Source organism: Nicotiana tabacum, chromosome 14, assembly GCF_000715075.1.
Source record: "Nicotiana tabacum cultivar K326 chromosome 14, ASM71507v2, whole genome shotgun sequence".
NCBI classification, from domain to species: domain Eukaryota; kingdom Viridiplantae; phylum Streptophyta; class Magnoliopsida; order Solanales; family Solanaceae; genus Nicotiana; species Nicotiana tabacum.
The window spans coordinates 46,165,332-46,189,315 of record NC_134093.1 but is presented as its reverse complement, the minus strand read 5'-3'; the positions used below and the strand labels follow the sequence as shown (position 1 = coordinate 46,189,315).

The window sequence follows — 23,984 nt, the reverse complement described above, 5'->3', positions numbered from 1 at the left end:
TTCACAAAACTCCTTAGTATTTTCCAACACACCTTAAACATATATTTTTATTTCAAAATAATGTGGTTCTATCCCATGGGTCTCCTTTAATACTCGAACATGTTATTCCCAAATACCTTTGGCGCACTTTAAAATCTTAAATTATTAGGAAATTTTAGTGGGGCCTTACAGCATAGGGTAAAAATAATCCTAGAAAATTTTGTAATCGCGATCGCAAGGATTTTGACCGCGATTGCGAAGGGTACCTCTGGAACAGTGTATAAAGTACTCTATTTTGAAGGTTTTAGACATTTTAGCATATTTTGAGCTGTGGAGCTCGGATTGAGGCGATTTTTACCACATGGAATGGGGTAAGTATAATCTACTTGGTATTAATTTTATTCCGTGATTCCATCTTTGTTTATGCATTTGATTGATGATTTCAAAAGAGAAATTGGGGGGGGGGTTGTCTAAAATTTCATAAAGTAAATTTTTGAGTTTTGAACATCGATTCAGAGCCGGATTTGAGTGAAACTAGTATGGTTTGACTCATAATTGAATGAGTTTTTGGATTTTGTGAGTTTTATCGGGTTCCAAGGTGCGGACCCGAGTTTGACTTTTTGATTAACTTTGATATTTTAATTAAAGATTCGACTTTTATCGATTGGGTATGTTTCCTTTGGCATTATTTGATGTTCTTGGGTTGCTTTTGGCTAGTTTCGAGCCGTTTCGAGGTCGGTACGCAGGGGGTAGCGTTTCTAGAGTATTGTTTGGCTTCCTCGATATTGGATTCAACTTGTTCGAGGTAAGTAACATATCTAAACTTGGATTTGAGGGTATTTAACCCTGAGAACTGTGTTATAAATGATGTATTGAGGTGATGCACATGTGATGTGACGAGCGTGTCGGCGTAGACCGAGGAAATCATGATTTTAGTCGACTATTAGACTATGACCGGACTTGATTTGCTATTATATCTTGTTACATCTATGTTCTCCCTACTTGTTTGATTGTATGAGCTGTGAATTGTGTTAGAAATCATGTTTAGGCTATATGCTTATACTGTTTGAACCCACTGAGGTCATCGATTTTGTTGAGTTATTTGTTTAATTGCAATTACACACTCAGTCATATTCATTCATTTGCATACCATATCTTAGTCTCTGTTATCATTTATTGTCACATCATGTTATCATTGTTTGGGTTGATTGGCATGAGATTTGTGAGCCCGAGAGACTGGAGAAACTGATGACTGAGTTGGGGCCTAAGGGCCGGATTGTGAGATATATTTATGGGATCGGGTTGCACGCCGTAGCAGGTTTTATTGATTCATAATGAGATCGGGATGCACGCCGCAGCAGGCCATGTTGGCTTATATTAGCGGTTGGGCAGGATTCGCCCCTCCGGAGTTTGACATACCAGCAATGAGCGCAGGTACTGAGTGCCGAGTGCCGAGTGATTTTTTGTAACTGTGAACGAGCTGAGCATCATATCTTTGAGTTATTACTTGTACTGCTTTTATTATATTGTTACGAGTTATTCTTGGCTATTGGTATTGGACTCTGACTGTTGTCCAAGCTCGTCATTGCTTTCAACCTAAGGTTAGGTTGTTACTTATTGAGTACATGGGGTCGGTTGTACTCATACTACACTTCTGCACCTTGCGTGCAGATTTTGGAGCTAATGTTGCTGTGTATGGCGGGAACTGGCATTGAATATGTACCTGCGCTCCGGTTATAGCTGCCTCTTGTTCTTGGTAGCTTTAGATTTATAAATCTGTTTATGTATATTTCGAATAGATAATGTATTTATTTCATACCAACTTTGTAAAGTCGAAATCTTAGAAGCTCATGATTTGTAATACCAGTCCTTGAGTTGTTGTATAAAAGTTCAATTATTTCATCATTATTTTCTCAATAAATCTCATTTGAAATTGGATTATTGTTAAATTGGCTTACCTAGCAGCTTGGGTTAGGTGACATCGTGACTAGTTGAATTTTGGGTCGTGACATAAACAAGTCACTATAAAACGATATACACCAATATATTCACATACATTTATATTTTATTGTTTTATATATAATTATTTATTCAAAACTTTATTTAATTGTATTGATTTTGTTTCACAAAATCATGTATTACTTGACTTGGCATACACGTGCGAGGCACTTGTCGAGAAACTAGTTATTATAAAAGTGCAAAGCCCATATCTAATAGGGAAAAGGGCCAAATATACCCCTATACTTTCATATATTGTTTATATTTAACCTCTGTTATACTATTGGGCCAAATTTACCCTTACCGTTATACTATCGGGCCAAATTTACCCTTACAATCAGCAACCTTTTAAAAATACCCCTTGATCTATTAAGTAATCCAAAATCTCCAAAATTTCTTTTATTTAAATCACTTGTTGTTCTTCTTAGGCCTCTATTTTTGAATAATTTGTATAATCTAGTAACTTTAGTATTCACATCAATAGTAATTTTTAAAAATAATGGAGCAAGAAGAACAACAAGTGATTTAAATAAAAAAGAATTTGAGAGATTTTGGATTACTTTATAGATCAAGGGGTATTTTTAAAAGTTTGCTGATTGTAGGGGTAAATTTGGCCCGATAGTATAACGGTAGGGATAAATTTGGCCAAATAGTATAATGGAGGCTAAATATAGACAATATATAAAAAATAGAGAGGTATATTTGGCCCTTTTCCCTATCTAAAAAGATAAAAGACTTAAATGCCCTTCTAAATAATCTAATTATCCTATTTGAAAATCAAGTTAAAAATTCCAAGTTAATATGAAAAGGTGCAACTCTACATTTCTATTACTATAGAAGAGCTAAGTGTGGTCGACTAAGGGCAAATTCGATATTTTATTCAATTACAAAAATGCTTTCCTTTTCCAGTGCTTCTATCGAGAACAATCAGTTCTTTTAAAGAATGGCTTTTTGAGTTCTCTACACATTTCAGGTTAGCTTTTATGTCAATATTTGCCCAAATTTCTTCCAGTTCTCTTCCTGACTCCCGAATTTCACAACTGAAATTCATGGCTGATGTCCTCACTATTCTATCTAATTCTCTCCCCAATTTCACGGCTGATGTGAAGGTTTTTCAGTTGCCATCCTTACATAACTGCAATCTTATTTTTAATAGCTGCAGATTTATTCTCCAGATTATGTGCCCTCCCCTCGGCTAGATTCGCCTGTGTAGCCGGTGAGATTGCCATTTTTTCTTCTTCTTCTTTGTTCATTTCATTGTTTCGGTTATTATTATTTTATATTCTTGGTGACTATTTGTTGTATTGTTTTATATGGGTCATTTATATAAAACAAGATTGTTTTCTGGCAGCTCAAAATGTTAAGATGTCGTTCTCGAAAAAATTCTCAGTTTGAGTTCAATCCTATTTTATTTTATTTTATGAGTATTTGTTCTTATAATTCTATCTGGCTCCACTTAGGTTAAACAATTTGGCAGCTCAAATATTGGGGGGAATTCAATTCTTAAAGAATGCAAATTCCTCTTTATTATTGTTACCATAGTCAAAAGGAGTGAAAATTCCTCTCTCTTTTTTCCAGTATAGATAATGAAAGTTTATGTGGATTTATTTCGTGAAGGAAGAGTATTGTTGTAGCTCGGGTAGTGGAAGATTCAGTTTTTAAGTGTGCAATTTTTATCTTGCTTCTGCTTTTAGTTGTCACATGCAAGATCATAGGTTTTTGTGCTCGACCGTATACAATTTTACTATGTGTTTAACTGTGTGTGATGACATGTAGTAGAATTGTGGAGTCGCCGTTCCTATAGTAATGGAAGTTGTCAAAGTCTAACTTTATATCCAAATGAAAGAGGAAAAGAATTGCTATTTCTGGTTTGACATGAAAGCAGAGTATTGAATAAGCCAATGAATTTGCGAATGACTATGCTTGGTTGCATGCACCAAATGATTATTTTCTTGGATAATATATGTGTATTAACCATGATGTATCCATAAGTTTAAGTTTATTGTTAAAAAACTTAATGTGTTTTTTTCCGTGTTGTTTGTTTTTATTCAGATCTAAAGAAGTCTTAAATTCCAAAGTTTAATGTTAAAATGGAGATAGCTAATTCCTTTTCTTTTAAGGTGTTTTAGAAGTTATGCCTTGTGAGTTTCATCTACTCTATTATTCATTACTTTGAAAACACTTGATTATTGATTTGCACCTTTACTACATATTTGGGGGCAAAAAGAAACTGAGGAAATTTTTTCGCTTGCAATATCTTAAGTAGGAGGAACGGATTTTTAAAGAACAAACAAGGGAAGAATAGGAAAGAATCCACCAAAAAAAATCACAAATAATCCAAAATAGAAAGACAACTTCCAGGATATCACTAAAGGTTTTCTTGCACCGGATAAAATTGCTTGCAAATATAAAGATATTCATGAAGCAGAAGCATTCTCAGTAATAAGAGGCAATTGTACTTGTTTTTCTTTATTATATAAACTATTTTAGCATAATTGAGGGTTTGTATGTTTATTCAGAGCAGATCAACAGTGGGTTGAATAGAAACCTGTGAACTTAAGACTTAAATGTGTAGCCTAACTACATGTGGACTTTGCTATTAAAGGTTCTAAGATATTACAAGTCTTGTTTTGATTACCTGCTTTCTGAGATGACCAAGAAGGTACGTCATTGTTTTATTATTTAGTGGAAATACTTTAAACTATGATGTTTTTTATCTGGAGATTTATCTTATTGCACTTAATGTGGTAGGTAAGGTTAATCATCCTGACTCGGAGAGAATAACTATTCATGATAAATGGATAATTTCCAGTAAAAGTATCGTGGTAAGCTTCGTATACCTTCTTTTTCTTCATCTCATACAGTCTTTTATCAAGCACCCTGTACCATTACAGAGATTTTAGGACATTGTGTATGGTGAAGAACTTTGAACAGTTCTTATTTATACATGGATTGGTCAAATTAAGTTTGGCCATTTTCTTATGTACCTCCGGAAGGAGAGTATATTTATTATGAGATAAATTCGGAAGAAAGAATAATTTTTTTTAACAATTAATTAATTTAAAAAGAAAATCAAACATATAAATTTTTTCATCCTTTAATATTTTGATCTAACAATTCACAATATATATATAAATATATCAAATAAAATTAATTAAATAAGGAATACAATTTACACAAGTAATTCATGCTTTGAGTCCTAAACTACTCGGACTTTAGCATTAATAGTAGCTACGCACGGACTCTCGTCACCTCGCGCGTACGTAGCCCCCGCAATTATCAATAATTATTCAATTTAATCCTTATGGGGTAATTTTCCCCTCACAAGATTAGACAAGAGACTTACCTCGTCTCAAAGTCCACTATCCGATTATCGCGTCGCGTAAAATTCTCGATTCAATGCCGAAAAATCCGAAACTATCCAAAAGTTATATAAAATAATTAATATATGTTCAATAACTCGAAATTCATCTATTAATTAAATTACTCTATCCAAAATGGTAAAATTCTTAAAATTCACCTCGGAGCCACGTGCCCGAATTCTTGAAATTTTCGAATTAAAACGTTACCCATAATCTCAAGAACTCAAATATATAATTTTTATCCAATTCCATAATCATTTTCGTGGTTAAAATCTCATATTTATAAAAATCTAGGTTTTCATCTAAACCTTTGATTTCTAAGATTTACTAGTTATAATCTACTTATAATTTATGTATTTAACCCCTCTATGTATTTAACTCAAGGGGTGTAGAATAACTTACCTTCAAGTTGTTAGTTGAACTCCCTTATCAAAAGATCTGAAATCGCCCGAAAATAGAGGAAAAATAGGCTCAAAATGTGTGAGCCCCGACTTTTTAACCATTCTGCCCAGACAGGTTTTTCACACCTGCGGATGGTGTTCGCACCTGCGGCCTTTGCACCTACGGAAAAGCCTCGCAGGTGCGAGCTTAGCTTGGCTATCCAGTTTCCGCATTTGTGCCATTTTTCTCGCACCTGCGCGTTCGCAGGTGCACCCGAGATTCCGCACCTGCGATGGCAGGCTTCCCTTCCCTTTTTCGCTTCTGCGCATAAAACCTCGCATCTGCGAGAGTCGCACCTGCGGCTGTCCAGGCGCAGGTGCGAACGTACCAGAAGCAGAATGCTTCAGATCCTCTTCAAAATCCCAACATTGATCCGAGCCTCGTCCGGTTAACACTCGGGACCCCCGGGGCCCCGTCCGAACATACCAACAGGTTTGAAATCATAAAACGGACTCGCTCAAACTCTCGAAACGTGTAAAACAACATCAAATCTAAGAATCACACCCCAAACCAAATTGAATCAAACTTAAGAATTTCAAGTTCTTCAATTTACTTCCAATACGCCGAAACGTACTTAAACTATCCGGAATGACACGAAATTTTGCGTGCAAGTCTTAAATCATTATACGGAACTATTCCCAAATTCGGAATTCCAAACGGACTTCAATTCCTCAAAAACCTACTCCAAACCAAATTTAAAGAAGTTTAAACCTTCAAATAATTTATTTTCACTATTAAGCGCCAAAACGCTCCCGGGTGATCCAAAACCCGATTCGAACATACGCCCAAGTCCGAAATCATCATACGAACCTATTGGAACCGTCAAATTCCGATTCCGGGGTCCTTTTCTCAAAATGTTGACCGAAGTCAAACTTGGCCTTTTAAGGCTAACTTAAGGAACCAAGTGTTTCGATTTCAACCCACAACCATCAAGAATGGTAAAGGGCACTCAAAAGTAGCTCAGATATTCTGGTTGATGTATGTTGAAGCAGTCCATGCCATTTGGACGGAGAGAAACCAAAGGATATTTGAACAAGTCTACTACAGTCCTTCATGTTCTAGTTTATGGGGTCAAGTGCTATATGGTTATAATGGTTTTCTGCTACTCTATGCTTTCTTAGGGCCTTGTAATTACCTACTTAGAAGAAAGACATAGAGTTTGGGTACTTCTAGTAGATGGATTAGATAGCTGGATGAGTTTGTCTGGGCTATGACTATGTAAATATTCTCTTGCTGATTAATAAAGTTTCTAATTACCCAAAAAAAAAAAAGAGTTCCCCTATGTCTTGAGAATTTACGTCATATAAAAGGTCCATGAATCGAATATGCAAGAAATATGTGATCAATCTGAAGAAACTCAAGTAACTGTATACATAAGCAAAACTCAAGTAGGCAACACAAGTAGTATTCAGCGCTGCCAAGAAGAAGAATATGAAAAGATCCATGAATCAAGCCCGCGAACAATATGTTTGAAGCAACTAGAACTTGAAGCTTCCAATAAGAGGAATTGTTGGAAAGATTACCAGCTGACTCTCCCTAGGCAAGCTTTCTGTCACAGCCTTCCAACCGAAAAACACCAGGAGAACTGTATGCCACCTACCCCGACACCTAGCTCCCTGTACTGAAGATATAACAAATAACATGTTACCACACAGAAAGAAATTTACATTATTCTGTAGCTACTTCTAAATGATATTCTATTCTTGCTGAAAGACTCAATAATGTTTCCTGCAAAACATAATATAACGAGGCATACTAAGAAAATTCACAATCTTTCTCAAAAAATAGCAGAATTCTGACAACTTTTGAAACTTCAGATGCCAAGTCCTAAAATCAGACAGTCATTATTTCATCAATCAAAGCTCAAACATGTCAGTCATACATGTCCTTCTAAGCATGATCCCTTTATTAATGAAAGGCTCAAGTATGGAACTGTTCCGATAGACAACTAATCCATGTTCACACATGTCCAACCAGTCTGTCATTTGAAATGATCCTTTTTTCAACTGAATACTGCTCTTATGAGCTTTTTTATCATCCAAACATTTCCACTGTTTGCTTCAATATTAATTACAGCTTAAAGAGTTTTAATACTGAAACTTTAGGCAGACAGATAGTGCACAACCCCAAAAATCCATGTCGATTCCAATCAGTCTGAGAGTGCTTCTTTGACAGAACACAACTGACTACAGAAGTTGAGTGTTTGGTCTAAGCTTGTGAGTATCTTTATTTCAAAGTTAGTTGCTGTATCAATTGACTCAAGAAATCAAATTGAAATTACCACTTATGCTTTTTTCCTTGTCCTGTTCTAGATTTAATTGAGTTAAAATAGTTAGAAGGCCTGTCTACCACCAGCCCAGTTCCCTTCCCTTTCTTTCCTCTGCTTAGAAGAGCTGTTGGATTGCATACAGAGCCTCAAAACAGGGCTCAGAAACAGCTTCTATTTGACCCAAGATTCCAAGTCCTACTTTCTCTTCCTTGACTAGTCGTGACAATACCTCAAGTAATGTGTTCAGAATCAAGCCGTTTCAATCGTCAATCTCATTGCCAAATTCATTGGTGAAAAACTCCATTTGATGCAACAAACAAAGAGGAACCAAGAAAAACAGTGAAGAATTCTAGCCTAACAGTAGTAAAAAGAAATGGAGACTACAAGATTCCTGTTGAAGTGTAAACAGCTTTAGGGAGGAAGCTTAATCTAATAACCAATAAAGAAATTCAAAAGAACAGCTACAGTGAAGACCAAGGACCAGTAAAACATTGGAAACAATGTCAAAGCAGACAGTAGACTACACAATATAACATCATTTGCCATGAAAATACAAGAATATATCACGTTATGATCATAAGTTCATAACATCCAACCAAAGGCCACACAGCAAAAGCGCATACAAAAGCTTAAAATGACATGCCAATTCACATGCCAGTAGCACTTGGCATGTATAAACATGACATTTGCTCATATAATAAAACTGAATAGGCAGAGGTCACAATAACACCTGATAATGACCCCCCATTCATATGAGAAGCTCAAGGCAATCAGTCAAATCAGAGTAGTTGTCATTCATAAAGAAAAGCATAGAATTGCAATTTCAAGAACTAAAAAGATCTGTAATCAAAACTGCGGGTAGTCATAGCCCTTTTTCATTTATAACCATTCAATAACAAACTACAAAGTGTATTTTATATTACATAAAGCAAGTCTCACTCATTTCTTCTAATCCTTCAGGAAAACAAAAGCTCCATTTTTACATCTAAAACTCCTGGGATGCAGAGCCAATATCACCCTTTCCAGAGCCAGCTTTCTTAGGCAACAGATTCTGGTGAATGTTGGGCAAAACACCTCCATTGGCAATAGTAACATGACCCAAAAGCTTGCTCAGCTCCTCATCATTCCTCACAGCCAACTGAATGTGCCTTGGCACTATACGATTCTTCTTGTTGTCCCTTGCGGCATTCCCTGCCAACTCCAACACCTATTATCACCACAAACATTACAAAGTCGAATTCTATTAGCACTTAGATTAACATGTTCCAATAAAGTCAACAAAAAATTATCATTATTTAGAATTTAAACAACATTCCACTATATGTCAAAATCTCTTGCTTGCTTACTTGTATATTAAGAATTAGATTCTCTAATTCGCAGTGCAATAAATAAACTGGTAGTAACAGTAACTGATGGATTCAGAAGCCAACTAAAATCAAGGAATTTCACAAGTTCAAACGCAAGAAAAATGTTGACATCATCTCTCTGTCGTTTAAGATATTAAAAGGGGAACACTTAGGGTGCATGGATTGGAAAATAAATATTTGATTGATTTTAATCATTTTTTTGGGCAAAACTTGCACATAAAATAAATTATTTAGGAAAAATTACATTTTATGCAGTGTACAATTAATTAGAAAATTTGGAACTAATTAATTAATTAATAATATTTCCCAAATAAACTAAGCTAAATGAGATATCTTTAACATGCAGAAAGCTTGAACATAAACATAGATATATATACATATCAAAACCATGAATCTTTTTTAGGGATAAGTTATTTATTTTTAGTTAACGAAAACCTTGTAGTCTATGCAGTATAAACATATTAGAAAAAATGTGAAACTTATTACTCTAATTACGCGTTAAAATTTCATTAAAAATATAGGCTTAATTAGATTTCCCTAACTTGCAGGGAGTTTGAACATATAAATAGATACATGCATATCAAAAACAGTGCAGTGCTCCAACATTTCAACATAAATCAAACTCCAAATAACATCAAAAGCAAATAACAAATTAAATCACAAACTAAAACAGGAAAAAAAAATCACCTCAGCAGCGAGATATTCAAGGACAGCAGAAAGGTACACTGGAGCACCAGCACCGACACGTTCAGCATACTTTCCAGCCTTAAGAAAACGGGCGATCCTGCCAACGGGGAACTGAAGACCGGCTTTTGAAGATCGAGAAACCGATTTCGACGCCTTTGGTTTTCCTCTTCCGGCGCCGCCTTTACCTGCTCCTCCACCTGTACTCATTTTTCTCTTTAAAAGGGTACGAAAATCCTAAACCTAACCCTAGATTTGAAAGTGCAGCGAGAGAGGGGAATGGTGGGAAATGTGATACTAAGGAATGAGGAAGTGGAGTTGGGAATATATAGGAGCGTATGGTGTGTTCTGATTGGTTGGAATTAAGGTCACGGGGATTGATGACGTGGCATTGGCGGTACTTTTTAATTCTTGGAGTACCCTCCAATATTTTCCTCCGCCACAAAATTTTAATTAGTGGCATTGCCTTGTCTAATTTTCACGAAATTTTAAGTAGTGGCTTTTGTTGTCTACTTTTCACGAAATTGATTCAATGAGATGATGTTTGAATTCTTTTAAAAATTACTTAAATTCCAATCATCTCACTAAATTAAGCTATCTGTGTTGGCGATATAAAATTAATTTTTATTATTAATATCTTGAGTTAAATTTGAATTATGTTATAAATAATTACCCCTCCGTTTTAATTTAAATGACATATTTTTTTTATTAGTCTATTATGTACGGTCAAAACCGATTGACTTAGTCGTGCGGACTGATCGAGACGATGATATTTCGATCAAAGGGTATCTGCATGACAAGCTCGGTCGAGGTCCGAAGTAAGGGCGTCGAGCTTCGAGCTATAAGACCGGTCAATGACAAGCTCGGTATCATTATCGAGCTCATATCCAAATCGAACTACGAGGCAAGGCGGAGATTATCGAAGATGCCTAGACCAACCAACACTCACCCCGAATATCGAGACCCCAAGTCAGAATCGAGCTCGAACCAAGACCGAGGGCTCGATCCAATACCGAGCTCGAGCCAGTATCGAGCTCGCAAACAAGAGCCGTTGCAACCACACTATGGGAGAGAAGCTTGACAAAAATCAAGAAAAAGACAATTCATCATGGGATCTCCACTACATATTTTTATTATTATAGAAAAAGTAGGATCCCTTTAATATAAAAAGGGGGATGTTAACACATTTACGGCGGACATTTGCCTGATTGATGAACATTTCCTTTTCTCTGTTTCATATTTCATTCCATTTTGCCAAGAAAAGAGATTTTTACATTTCGCTCTACAATTTGTATCAAGTTATATCACGTGTCCTTAGAACCATAGACAAATTCAACTCTATCCGATTTTCGGTTAAACAGTTTGGCGCCCACCGTGGGGCTAAGGATAACAGTGATTTTTTGATGTAAATCTACAGTACACACCAGCTCACAACTTCAAATCAGCAATGGCTTTACCTATCGACCACGAAGTCGGCCTTCAAGATGAAACCAACAACTTGGCACCCGGGGTCGGAAGGCCACTCGATGATGGCATTGAGGCTCGAATCGAAGCACCCAAAATTCGAGCCAAAGTACCGTTGGATGTCAATTCACAAATAACTCTAGAGGCGCATCAGCGTTCCGAATCGGAAAGAAGCATTCAGGGCGGCACTCGATCTGTAGCTCGAGACACCCATAATGTGGAAGAGATCGGAGTCAGCTTACGGATGATCTTCGAGATGTTACAAGTCCAACAAGTAGCGATAGCTCAGTTGTAGAGTCAAACTCAGGCACAAAGCAGACCGGAGCTCAATCCGCTTTGAAAAATTACCCACAGAACGGAACCAGCCATAATGAAGTCAAATGAGCAAGAATCGGGGACTACTCCCGAAATTACTAAAATGCTCGAGGAACTCACAAAATGAGTAGAAGCAAACGATAAAAAAGTAGAAACATATAATTCCAGGGTCGATCAGATCCCGGGAGCTCCACCAATGATAAAAGGGCTAGATTCGAAAAAAAATCATTCAAAAGCCTTTTCCCTCGAGTGCAGCCCCAAAACCAATCCCCAAAAAATTTCGTATGCCCTAAATACCCAAATATAACGGAACGACTGACCCCAACGAGCACGTCACTTCTTACACGTGTGCCATCAAGGGCAATGATTTGGAAGATGATGAGATCGAATCTGTATTACTGAAAATATTCGGTGAAACCCTATCAAAAGGGGCAATGGTATGGTATCATAATTTACCATCTAACTCTATTGATTCTTTTGCTATGCTTGCAGATTGCTTCGTAAAATCACATGCCGGAGCCATTAAGGTCGAAACGAGAAAGTCGGACCTGTTCAAGGTAATACAAAAAGATAACGAGATGCTAAGGGAGTTCGTATCTCGTTTTCAAACGGAACGAATGGATCTGCCACCAGTCACAGATGATTGGGTTGTTCAAGCTTTCACTCAAGATCTAAACAAGCAGAGCTCGATGGCTTCACGGCGGCTGAAGCAAAATTTGACCGAATACCCAGCTATTACTTGGACCGATGTGCACAATCGATATCAATCCACAATAAGAGTCGAAGATGACTAACTCTATCCGATTTTCGGGTAAACATCTATTCTAAAAAGAATGACATATTTCTATATTTCAAAATAATTTAACTTTAAACTTTTCATTTTACCCACTTTATCCTTAATGAGAAGCTTTTATAGTCATACAAATGTCATGGCCCCACAAATCTTTGCCCCTTAAGTTTTTCGGACCACATATTTTAAAAATTTTTTTTTTTTATTTAAAACTTTGTGTCAAGTCAAACTGCATCGTCTAGATTGAAACGGATGGAGTATCTAATAGTGGATGTCCATAACTTCTAAAGGAGTAACTCCCATTACGCTTCTCAATTATACGCATAACTCCTATTACTCATCTCTATTATGTTAATTGATCTCAAATACTTAATGTCATATTTATGGCATCTTTTTGTACACCTCTATGTAGTACTTTAAATAGAGGATGAGAAGTCATTTTGTAATACACTTGAAAACACATGGAAGAAACAATAAAGTTCTCTCTTTTTCTCTACTTTTTTTTTATCGTTGCTACTATTTTCATATTAGCTTCTTAACACGTTATCGGCACATGTCTCTGGCCAAAGTTTTTATAATCTCCAAATTTGGTGGTTGCACCTAGTGTAGAACATCTCTGTTGCCCGGGTTAACCAGATTGGTTAATCAAGTGGCATGCGTACTGCTACATTTGTAATCCAAATGTGACATCAAAGTAAGTGATTTCCGCTATTAAGTTCAGTCATGTGGGTTGCACAACTTTGACATTTCATTTTGAGGAATTCAAATTCTTGATAAAGCTCCAATTACATTGAATACATTATTAGTATAAAGATACTGGAATTTTGTGATATACATATTTACAATATTAGACCATGAACATATGGACTATTCTACTGGTAAGTCAAGTAGATCACAACATAATATCTATGACAGTAACATCACAACTACATGATTATAGAAGTGATATTGTATAAGGTAAAATATGCTATCACACGTGCCCGCCCAAAAGAGGGACACATGAAACCTAAGACGGGGGATGGCCAAGACCGAAGACAATTGTTCCGGAAAGAATAACGCTCATAAAGATATGATGAATACTCTTCGTCCGGTAGCATTTAATAGAGAATATTCCATGGCATTAAGAACGATTGCCCGTTACAGGAAATTTGGCATTCATGTTCACCGTTACATCTTCATCAATGACCCTCATAATTGACATTAAAGAGGGTACGATCTTAGGATCTCCTTCTCTAGACGTAGCTATAAATAGTGAGCTCAGTTATCATTGTAAAGGACACGAATTTTCTGACAAACTTATGCTACATTCTATTTAAAGCTTAATACAATCTTATCTTCTTGCTTTTTGATTTCATTGTTGTTGTGCCCGGAAACCCTGTTCCCGAAATTGTTGTTTTTGTTATTTCGTCTCCATCTAAAGGCCAAGTATTGCATAATTCTTTAATTATTTTATTATTTTAAGATCAAATTAAATCACTTGTCTAGAAATCACGTATAAATTTAATTGTACAGTTTCACAGGTAAACAGTTTAGCGCCCACCGTGGGGCCTAGACAGTCGTGCAATTAAATTGATCCTTGCCTTTTTTACTAACGTGTTTTAATTGTTTTGTCTTAGAAAATATCATAAGAAATGGCAGATAATGCTATTAACAACACACACAATCCCGAGATTTGAGGGGATGAACCTCATTTTGAGGACTCAATCAGTGACACCCACAATAAGGGGAATGGCGCCACACCGGTGCATGACAGGCAATATCCTTGACATGTTCGGGAGACAACTCCCGATGATGCTGAGGAGGAGCATGTCGTTGACGCGGTAAGGGTCTTGCAAGAGCAACATGCGATCATTCTAGGCCACCTCACGCAACTGGATAAGGTTATGACGGAGTTGAAGCAGGCGCTGTCGGGGGCTTCGAATAATGCGAATAGATGAAATCCGATTCCTCCCAGTGATCCCGCAAATCAAACAACGCAGAGGATCGACAACAACACTCCTAGGGGCGAAGTTGGCTCCGATGGGGCTGGGGGGAGCGGATCTGGCCTCAATAACAAAAATGATCCTTTCAAAAATGAACTTTTACGGTTTATTAGGGAAGTGAATGCCCGCATGGACCAAATCCCGAGCGTGCCACCAATGCTGAAAGGCCCAAACTCAAGAAAGTATACTCAATTGCCATACAAGCCAAGTGCGACACCAAAATTAATCTCGAAATGGTTTAAAATGCCCGATGTGCCAAAGTATGATGAAACTTCAGACCCTCAGGAGCACATTACCACCTACACAACGACGGTGAAGGGAAATGATTTAGCTCCTCGCGAAATTGAATCTGTTTTGCTGGAGAAATTTGGAGAAACTCTCACAAGGGGAGCCTTGACGTGGTATTCACTGTTACCCGAGCATTCCATAGACTCCTTTGAGATGCTCGCGGACTCTTTCATCAAGGCTCATGCCGGGGCATGTAGTTTTCTAGGCCTCTTCGCGAACGCGACTTTTATCATGCGAACGCGAAGGCCAACTAGTCTCACATCATCGCGAACGCGAGCACCAGTCGGCCAACATGCTAGCCTTCAGCCCAACCTATTCCATCACTCCGCGAACGTGATCCCATATCGCGAACGCGAAGCATAAATTTCACTCCTGCCATATTTCTTCTCCGCGAACGCGGAAGCTTGACTGCGAGCGTGATGCTCATAAGACTTATCAGAAAAACTAGCAATGCAACACAACAAAAAATAGTCTGAAACACACCCGAGCCCCTCAGAATCCCGTCTGAATATACCAGCAAGTCCCAAAACATAATACGGACCTACTCGAGCCTCAAATCCCACATAATAACATCAAAACCTCAAATCGCACCTCAAATCAAGCTTAATGAACTATTTCAAAATTTTAAATTCCAAACTTACGTCGAACACGTCTAAATAACTCAGAATCACCTCAAATTTTGTACACACGTTTCAAATAATATAACGAACCTATTCCAACTCCCGAAAAATAATCTGAACTCGATAACTTCAAAGTCAACTCCCGGTCAACCTCTGAACTTTCCAAACCTTCAAATTACCAACTTTCGCCAATTTGAGCCAAAACCTTCTAGAAACATCCAAATGCAAATTCAAACATACGCCGAAGTTCAAAATAACCATCCGGACCTAACGGAACCATCAAACCTTCGATCCGATGTCAAATACAAAAAGTCGAACTTGGTCAACTCTTCCAACTTAAAGCTTCTAAAATGAGAATCATTCTTCCAAATCAATCCCAAACCACTCTAAAACCAAAACCGGCCATACACACAAGTCATAATACATCATTTGAAGCTACTCAAGACCTCAAGCCACCATATAGAATGCAAATACTCAAAATGACCTGTCAGGTTGTTACATTCTCCCCCACTTAAATATACGTTCATGATTGAACGTGCAAAGAGAAGTTCCAAAGCCATCAAATCATTATATAATTCATCGTACCCATACCTATGGGTGATCCCACATCACCCAAATCTATATCATCCCGACTACCCAACCCAACTGAAGATGCTTACTTCAACCTTAGCCCATAAACCTTGGAACCCAATCTCCAATACCCGTAATTCATTATAAGACCGGATCATCGCATTTATACACTGTATAAGTCTGAACAAGCTGTATCAAGCCATAACCATATTCTAATATATAATCACACGATATATCACATAACTCACATACTGATAGTAATACCTTCTTACCACAATAGCTGCTCATTACTAAACCGGTACCTTTGACATACCTCATATCAAACAAAACCCTGTTTTGAACCTTCGTACACTACCAAAAATGAAAGAAACACGTAAAAACTCATAAATACTCATTAGATTAACAAGTCGTGGAGCTCTCTCACCCGCCAAGAACAATAGCAAAATTCTAATCTGATTAGTGACATTACCCTTCCAAAAATCTCATTTTTACTCAGTGCAAGCTACTCAACCGACATGCCACACCAATGACACTTAGAGCCACATCATGCAATTTGTGCACTAAACAAGCAACAACTAGAATATAATCAATAATGAAAGGAGAATCAAATGAGAGAACCGTCTCACAAGCTCAACAAATACTACCACAAAGCGCAATTCTATGAACCCATCACACAAAGGAGAAACAAAATACACAAAATAAGCACAAAGAATCACATTCCAACATAACTCTATTGTGATACGTAACCCAATCCAAACACGGTCCATATGGAATACCTCGAGCCATGATGCTCACAATCAACAACCATATGCATATCAACAACAAATACGCAAAGTTCATAACCATAACCATGGAGAAACTTATAGCACACTATACCACAAACACGAAGACTATAACCAAGGCACAATCATCCATTCAACACCCCAAGAGCCATCTCGCTCGAATTCCACTACAAGGCCCTAACAGAACCGCATCATGTGTGTAAATAGTCCATAGTCTCACAACTCATCGTAGCATAGGAGAGTAACACATAGAACATATCATAACACGAATAAAATTAACTCTAACCGATGACATACCTGTCACGCCCCAACCTCGGGGAGCACAACCGGCGCTCAACCGAGTGGGCCCGATCGAGCAAGCCTGTTAGATACTTTCTATCCAACTCACTTATGATAAGAGAAGGCATGCTTTTATTAGCTAAACAGTAGAAGGACCATATATATAGACATTACTAAACCGTTTCATTTTGCTACTTCCCTGTTAAGTTTCAAAATACATACATTTTGTGATTTAGTGAAACAAAAATCCAAAATACAACATAATATGTTTGACCTTTCTAGCACCCATATACAACCCACAGCGCATCTTCGGAACCTATAAAGATACAAAAGAGTGTAAATACAGTGCCGGCAACAAGACCCTGACTATACCTCAAATATTACAACAATATAAACAAAACATATATGACATGACCCCAGAATGAAATGGGGCTCACCGAGTCCGCTGAGAAGAGGATGCAGCACATATATGTAATCAACATTGTCTGCTATGTAACCACATACATCCATTTAAATATACAGTGCCCCAGGCAAAAGGGATGTTAGTACCGTCGAATAGCACTAGTATGTATAGCTAAACACCATCTCAATATAATGAATAATAATACAAGAGGAACAGTCAAGAATTCAATAAGAGCTTCAAATAATATTGGAACATCAAGTTAAGGATCACATAGCTTTTTAAGTCAATTCCCGTATTATTAGGTTGGATGGTTTTTAGTGCCAATATACCACAGTCCACAATACCACCGTGTTCTTACACGGAGTCCGATCTCGGTCCGATCGGCTAAGCCATCTCATTTGAGACATTAACCATATTCACTATTTCATTTACAATACCACCGTGTTATTACAGAGAGTCCGATCTCGGCCCGATCGGCTAAGCCATCTCATTCGAGACATCAACCATTTCAATCAAACATCTTACTTCATATTTCATTCCCATCTTTTCAAAACATTGGCACAAGTGGCTTTAATTATAAAGTCGTTCTTGGCACTTGGCCTATTTCATAATTCAAATTCTTTTCCCACAATCCAACATTTTTATTATCATCAATAACAACACGATTTTCATTCAAGACTCTTGATTTCACATGTGAGCAATTTAGAATTCAAGGCACATAGAGGCTTTTCACATAATTTGGCATAACAATCTTTATTTCGATCTTGCCATGAAGTCTTAACATTTCTAACACATATTCCACATTTTGAACACATCCTCAAATGACAAGATGACATAATGAAGCATTTAGAATAAGTATTGAACATACATCCTCCAACACAACCACATTAGGAATAGCCTATTCAATAATGATCAAGGACTTACTCTAATTACATGAACACCGTGGAATTCAATTCTAAGAAGAAGGGGTTTAGCCAACATATCTCAATTGAGCCTCTTAAAACTCTAAGACGTTCCGGAATATTAGCAACTTCAATCTATTTTAGCAATATAGCAAAATTGAACCCAAAATTAGGAAAACGTTCATAATTCTAGCTCACTTGAGCATTATATCAAACATTATGTATGTATTAAGGTTTCATGGCCCTTTTTATGAAAGACTCCACCAACCCACATCCCATTCTTTTCTATCTTTAACTCACAACCTCCCCACATACCTTAGGAACACATGCATGCAAGGTAAACACTCTCATCCCCATAAATTACCTTACTAATGGCCCATTCTAGTTACATTTTAAAATTAAGAGTTTGGGGTGATAGAATCTTACCTCTTAGGAAGAAGACCTAGGTGCCTCTCTTGATAATCTTTAAGGTTTTAAGTAAGAATTGAAGAGAAATTTTTTATGAAGATCACTTTCTCCCTCTAGAAATCTCTCTCTCTCACTCTAAAAATATCAAAAATAAGCTCAAAATGGTCTATGGGGTGTATTTTAACGGAATAGGGTCGGGTTTAAAAAACCCCAAAATAAAGTTCCGGAACAGGTTCTGCGATCGCATAATTGATATGTGGTCCGCATATCGGCCGCATAATTTGGCCTCCAAAACTGGGCATGACTGACCCGGTCTGCGGTCACTATGCGGCCCGCAGACCTGTTCTGCGGTCTCATAGTGTACCGTAGAACCTCACTCCGAAAAATCTCAAAGCGGGATATGCAACAAGAGTGCGGCCCGCGAAGTGGTTATGCGGTCGCATAATGGCCGCGAAATTTCTCATCAAAATGGCCCAGAAAACTGACCCACTTTGCGACCATTCTGCGGTCCGCAGAGTGGTTCTGCGGTCGCAAAATAGGCCGCAGAAATGCTTACTTCTGCCCAATATTTTCTTCAACTCCACAGCGCACTGTTCAATCCAAAAACTCCGAATCGTGGCGAGCTTCTACTACTATTATCCTCTACGCTTACTTCGGCATCACAGAAATCCCGATTTTTAGGAAAAAATTTACGGGGCCTTACAATATCCCTCAACAATAGTTATGCGGAGTAAGCAAATTCGACCCGATGTAGAATACACATTCTCATTAGACCTACCAGTGGCCTCCAAATCAATTCAGATCTTTTTAAAATCGGTAGATAACCTCCGAAATGTCCACAATAACCTATCTATAACACATACCATAAATTGTCAACCTCTTAACATATATTCTAAATCCAAAACAACAGAATAATCTACCTCTAAGAACTCCGAGTCTCTAAATCCCAAGAATACAAAAATCTCCATATCTGATCCCAATTCCACCACTCAAATGACTAATACATCTGTAATGACCCGACCGGTCATTTTGAGTATTACAGCCTCGTTCCCCCATTTACTGCTCAATTTATGCTTTACACTCATTTTAAGACTTACCGGGTTAGTTGGTTCGGGTCCGGAGGGAATTCGGAGTGAAATGAGATACTTAGTCTCATAATTAAAAATTTTAAGTTAGAAAAATTGACCGGATGTGAAGTTATGTGTAAACGACCTTGGATTTGAATTTTTATAATTCCAATAGCTCCGTATGGTGATTTTGGACTTAGAAGCGTGTCCGAAAAATTATTTGGAGGTCGATAGAGAAATTAGGCTTGAAATGGCGAAAGTTAAATTTTTGGAAAGTTTGACCGGGGATTGACTTTTTGATATCGGGGTCGAAATAAGATTCTGAAAATTGTAATAGGTCTGTTATATCATTTATGACTTGTGTGCAAAATTTAAGGTCAATCGGACTTGATTTGATAGGTTCCGGCGTCGTTTGTGAAAACTTGAAATTTCAAAGTCCATTAAGGTCGAATTGGGACACGATTCATGATTTTAGCATTGTTTGATGTGATTTGAGGCTTCGACTAAGTTCGTATGATATTTTAGGACTTGTTGGTATATTTGGTTGAGGTCTCGAGGGGCTCGGGTGAGTTTCGGGTTGGTTTCGGACCATTTCTAGGCCATTCTTAGTTGTTGGTTTTTGGCCACAGAGGTATGTATCGTGATCGCGGACAAATGGTCGCGATCGCGAAGAGCAATTTTGCTGTTTGGGCATTGTGAATCGCAATCGCGGAAGCCTTTTCGCGATCGCATAGAGGAAAATCCTGCTGCACTGACCCGACTTTAGAAGCTTATATCTCACAATCTATAAGGAATTTGGAGATGATCCAAAAATGAAAGGCGTAGCCTTTGTGTCTAGTTTTCAGAAAGATAAGCCATTTGTCATTTGGAGTTATGTACAAAAAGTTGTGGTGGATACACTACAGGCTATCTGGGAAGAGTTTGAAAATCTCTATTGCACAGGGCTGACTTTGGGAGCTTACATCTCTCAATCTGTAAGGAGTTAGGAGGTGAGCAACAAATGAAAGTTATATCCCTTGATGTCTAGTTTTCAGAATATTAAACCATTTGTAATTTTGAGTTTTGTACAAAACGTTATGGCTATTATACTAGAGGCTGTCTGGAAGAGCTGGGCACTTGTTCTTCGCGATCGCGAAGCATTTTCCGCGATCGCGAAAGGCAAATTTTGGGCTGAGAAATGTTGTGCTTCGCGATCGCGAAGCATTTTCTGCGATCGCGAAGAGTAAATATCGTGGGTTATGGTTTCTTTCTCCATTTTCGGATTTTGGAGCTCGGATTTGGCGACTTTGGAGAGGAAATTTTTCACACAACTTGGGGTAAGTGTTCTTGACTCCCTTGTGATTACATTCCATGAATTAATCTTCATTTTTGGCTTTAGATTATTGATTTTTCAAGAGAAATCGGAGGAATTTTTACAATTTCATAAAATAAATTTTCGAGATTTGAACACCGATTCGGATTCGGATTCGAGTGAAATTAGTATGGTTGAACTTGTAATTGGATGGGTTATCGAATTTTGTGAGTTTTATCGGATTCCGAGACGTAGGCCCCACAGGCAGTTTTTGAGCTAAATTTCGGATTTTGTTGAAAAAATAGTATTTTCTTATGGAATTAATTCTAATAAATTTTATTGACTTAATCGAATTAATTGTGGATAGATTCGAGGCGTTTGGAGGCCAATTCACAAGGCAAAGGCATAGCAGAGTAAAGAATTACACGGTTTGAGGTAAGTAACACTTCTAAACTTGGTTCTGAGGGTATGAATCCCCGAGTTGGAGTTATATAAATTATTTTGAGGTGACGCACACGATAGTTGATGAGTGTGTGGACGTGCACCATTGAAATTGTGACTTGAATAAATTCTGTGAAGTTGTAAAAATTAAAGAATCATGTTATTATCTGAACATTTCCCACGTGTTAGAGAAATTGAGCCGAGGCTCTTATTAAAGATCATGTTTAGGCTACGTGCCGATATTTTGGGACCCATGGGGTCGTGTTGCTGTTAAACTAATTATTTTAAATTATACATTTCGTACTCAGTCATGCTCATCCATTGTGAGAATATTTATGGGATCGGGACTGCCCGCCTGCAGCAGGCCATATCGGCTTTATATATATTATTATTATTATTATGGGATCGGGTTGTACGCCGCAGCAGGCCTTATAGGCTTTACTATTATATGGATCGAGGCTGCCCGTCTGCAGCAGACCTTATTGGCTTTATTATTATATGGATCGGGGCTGCTCACCTGCAGCAGGCCTTGTTGGCATTATTATTATATGGATCGGGGTTGCCCGCCTGCAGCATGCCTTAAAGGCTTATTTATTATACGGATCGGGACTACCCGCCTGCAGTAGGCCATATCGGCTTTATATTACGCTTGGGCTGGAGGAGCCCCTCCGTAGTCTGTACATGCCCCCAGTGAGCGTAGATGATTATATATATTCGGGATGGATTTCCCAGGGCATGAACTTGCCTTACTTATTTATATTGTAATGAATTTACCTGGACATGGATCTTGTCCGTATCATTTACATTTGGGAATAAATTACCCTAGGGCTGGATTGGCCTTATACGGTACTGAATGACTGACTGTTAGTCGATGTGTATATATATATACGGGTTGGAATACCCCTGGGCTGGATTGGCCATAAACAGTACCGAGTGACCGAATAATTAGTGACCGGTATTTACTTGAGGTCTTTCTAGTGAGATGTCGTATTTCTCATATCATGCAATATTGATCTATTTCACTTGTACTGAGTTTAACTGTTGAACTTGAAAGCATGCCTATATTGTTGTACCATTATTTATACTGGACTGTACCTGCGGAGCTCGTCACTACTTTCAGCCCAGAGGTTAGTTTTGTTACTTATTGAGTTAGTTGTACTCATACTACACTCTGTACCTCGTGTGCAGATCCAGGTGCTCCCGAATACGGCGGCTGCTAGATTTCGAAGTTAATTTTGTTGGGAACTATCAAGGTAGCTGCTTGACGTCTGCACACTCGATTCCTTTCCTGTTTAATTATTGTACTGTTATATATTTTCAGACAATAATTTTTATCCGTCAGACTTTGTATTCATATTAGATGCTCATGTACTCAGTGACACCAGGTTTTGGGAGTGTTTATATTTGTGTTTGTGAGGTTTTCTTTCGCTGAATTTAATAATTATGTTTTCAAACTTAAACAATATGGTGGTTTATTGAGATTGTCGGCTTGCCTAGTATTGAGATAGGCGCCATCACGACATGTGAGATTTTGGGTCGTGACAACATCCCTCGTAACAATCACCTCACGTGAAACACTCCCGTGAATCTTCCGCACCATGTAGTAAAATCTGAACATCAACAACCCTCGTAACAATCACCTCATGGGAAATCTGACAACATCCCTCGTAACAATCACCTCACGGGAAACACTCCCGTGAATCTTCCGCACCATGTAGTAAAATCTGAACATCAACAACCAATAACCTGACGATTATCGTAATACCAGTCAACCATTCGCAAGTCAAAATATAGTGTGCCTTTTGGAAATGCGCACCCTTCTTAGGTGATACCAAATAGTGTCAGCATTCTTCTAAGCATCTAAAACTACCCATGTTGTTTAGAACTCATGACCTCCTCTTCGAAATGGAACCACAACCTTGTACATGCAAACCTCAATCCCACACGTCACACCGTATCTTGCATGCCATCATATGAGAACACAAGAATCCCATTATCAGCTCTGAATCACAAGTAGGATAGCTACCCCATCAACCAGGAATCTCCCACTTGACCCTACCCAGGAGAAAATCACAACACGCAACAAACTCCTCATGCTTGTAGAAAACATCTACCCCAAGCCATGGTCGAAATCATCGAGAACTATTCGAAACCCATTAGCACAAAATAGAGCCATCAGAACTAAATCCCTCTAACTCAACCAAGACACACATGCCACCAAACCCAAGAGTATTGTTATAGAACACCTCTAAAGCCTCACTGCACCGAAAGAACCGATCAAT

General features: G+C 37.9%; 1 protein-coding gene and 1 long non-coding RNA gene across 7 annotated transcripts; one reads left to right on the top strand and one right to left on the bottom strand.

Moving 5' to 3' along the window:
- Window positions 1-2,839: 2,839 nt before the first annotated feature.
- On the top strand, window positions 2,840-23,103 carry LOC107769947 (uncharacterized). Of its 6 annotated transcripts, none has more exons than XR_012698650.1 (4): window positions 2,840-2,950; window positions 3,134-3,193; window positions 4,030-4,802; window positions 12,372-13,164. It is a non-coding gene; the product is annotated as an uncharacterized LOC107769947 (long non-coding RNA). The 6 variants fall into 6 exon arrangements; XR_012698652.1 differs by lacking the exons at window positions 2,840-2,950; window positions 12,372-13,164 and adding exons at window positions 21,629-21,696; window positions 22,891-23,103 and having other exon boundaries at window positions 2,957-3,193; XR_001644512.2 differs by lacking the exon at window positions 2,840-2,950 and having other exon boundaries at window positions 2,957-3,193; window positions 4,030-4,639; window positions 4,729-4,802.
- LOC107769946 (putative histone H2AXa) lies at window positions 8,891-10,478 on the bottom strand. Its single transcript, XM_016589205.2, has 2 exons — window positions 10,104-10,478; window positions 8,891-9,256 (listed from the first exon to the last, which is right to left on the bottom strand). Exons 1-2 carry the CDS (start codon window positions 10,308-10,310, stop codon window positions 9,035-9,037), a joined length of 429 nt encoding a protein of 142 aa, XP_016444691.1. The 5' UTR covers window positions 10,311-10,478; the 3' UTR covers window positions 8,891-9,034.
- Window positions 23,104-23,984: the final 881 nt, after the last annotated feature.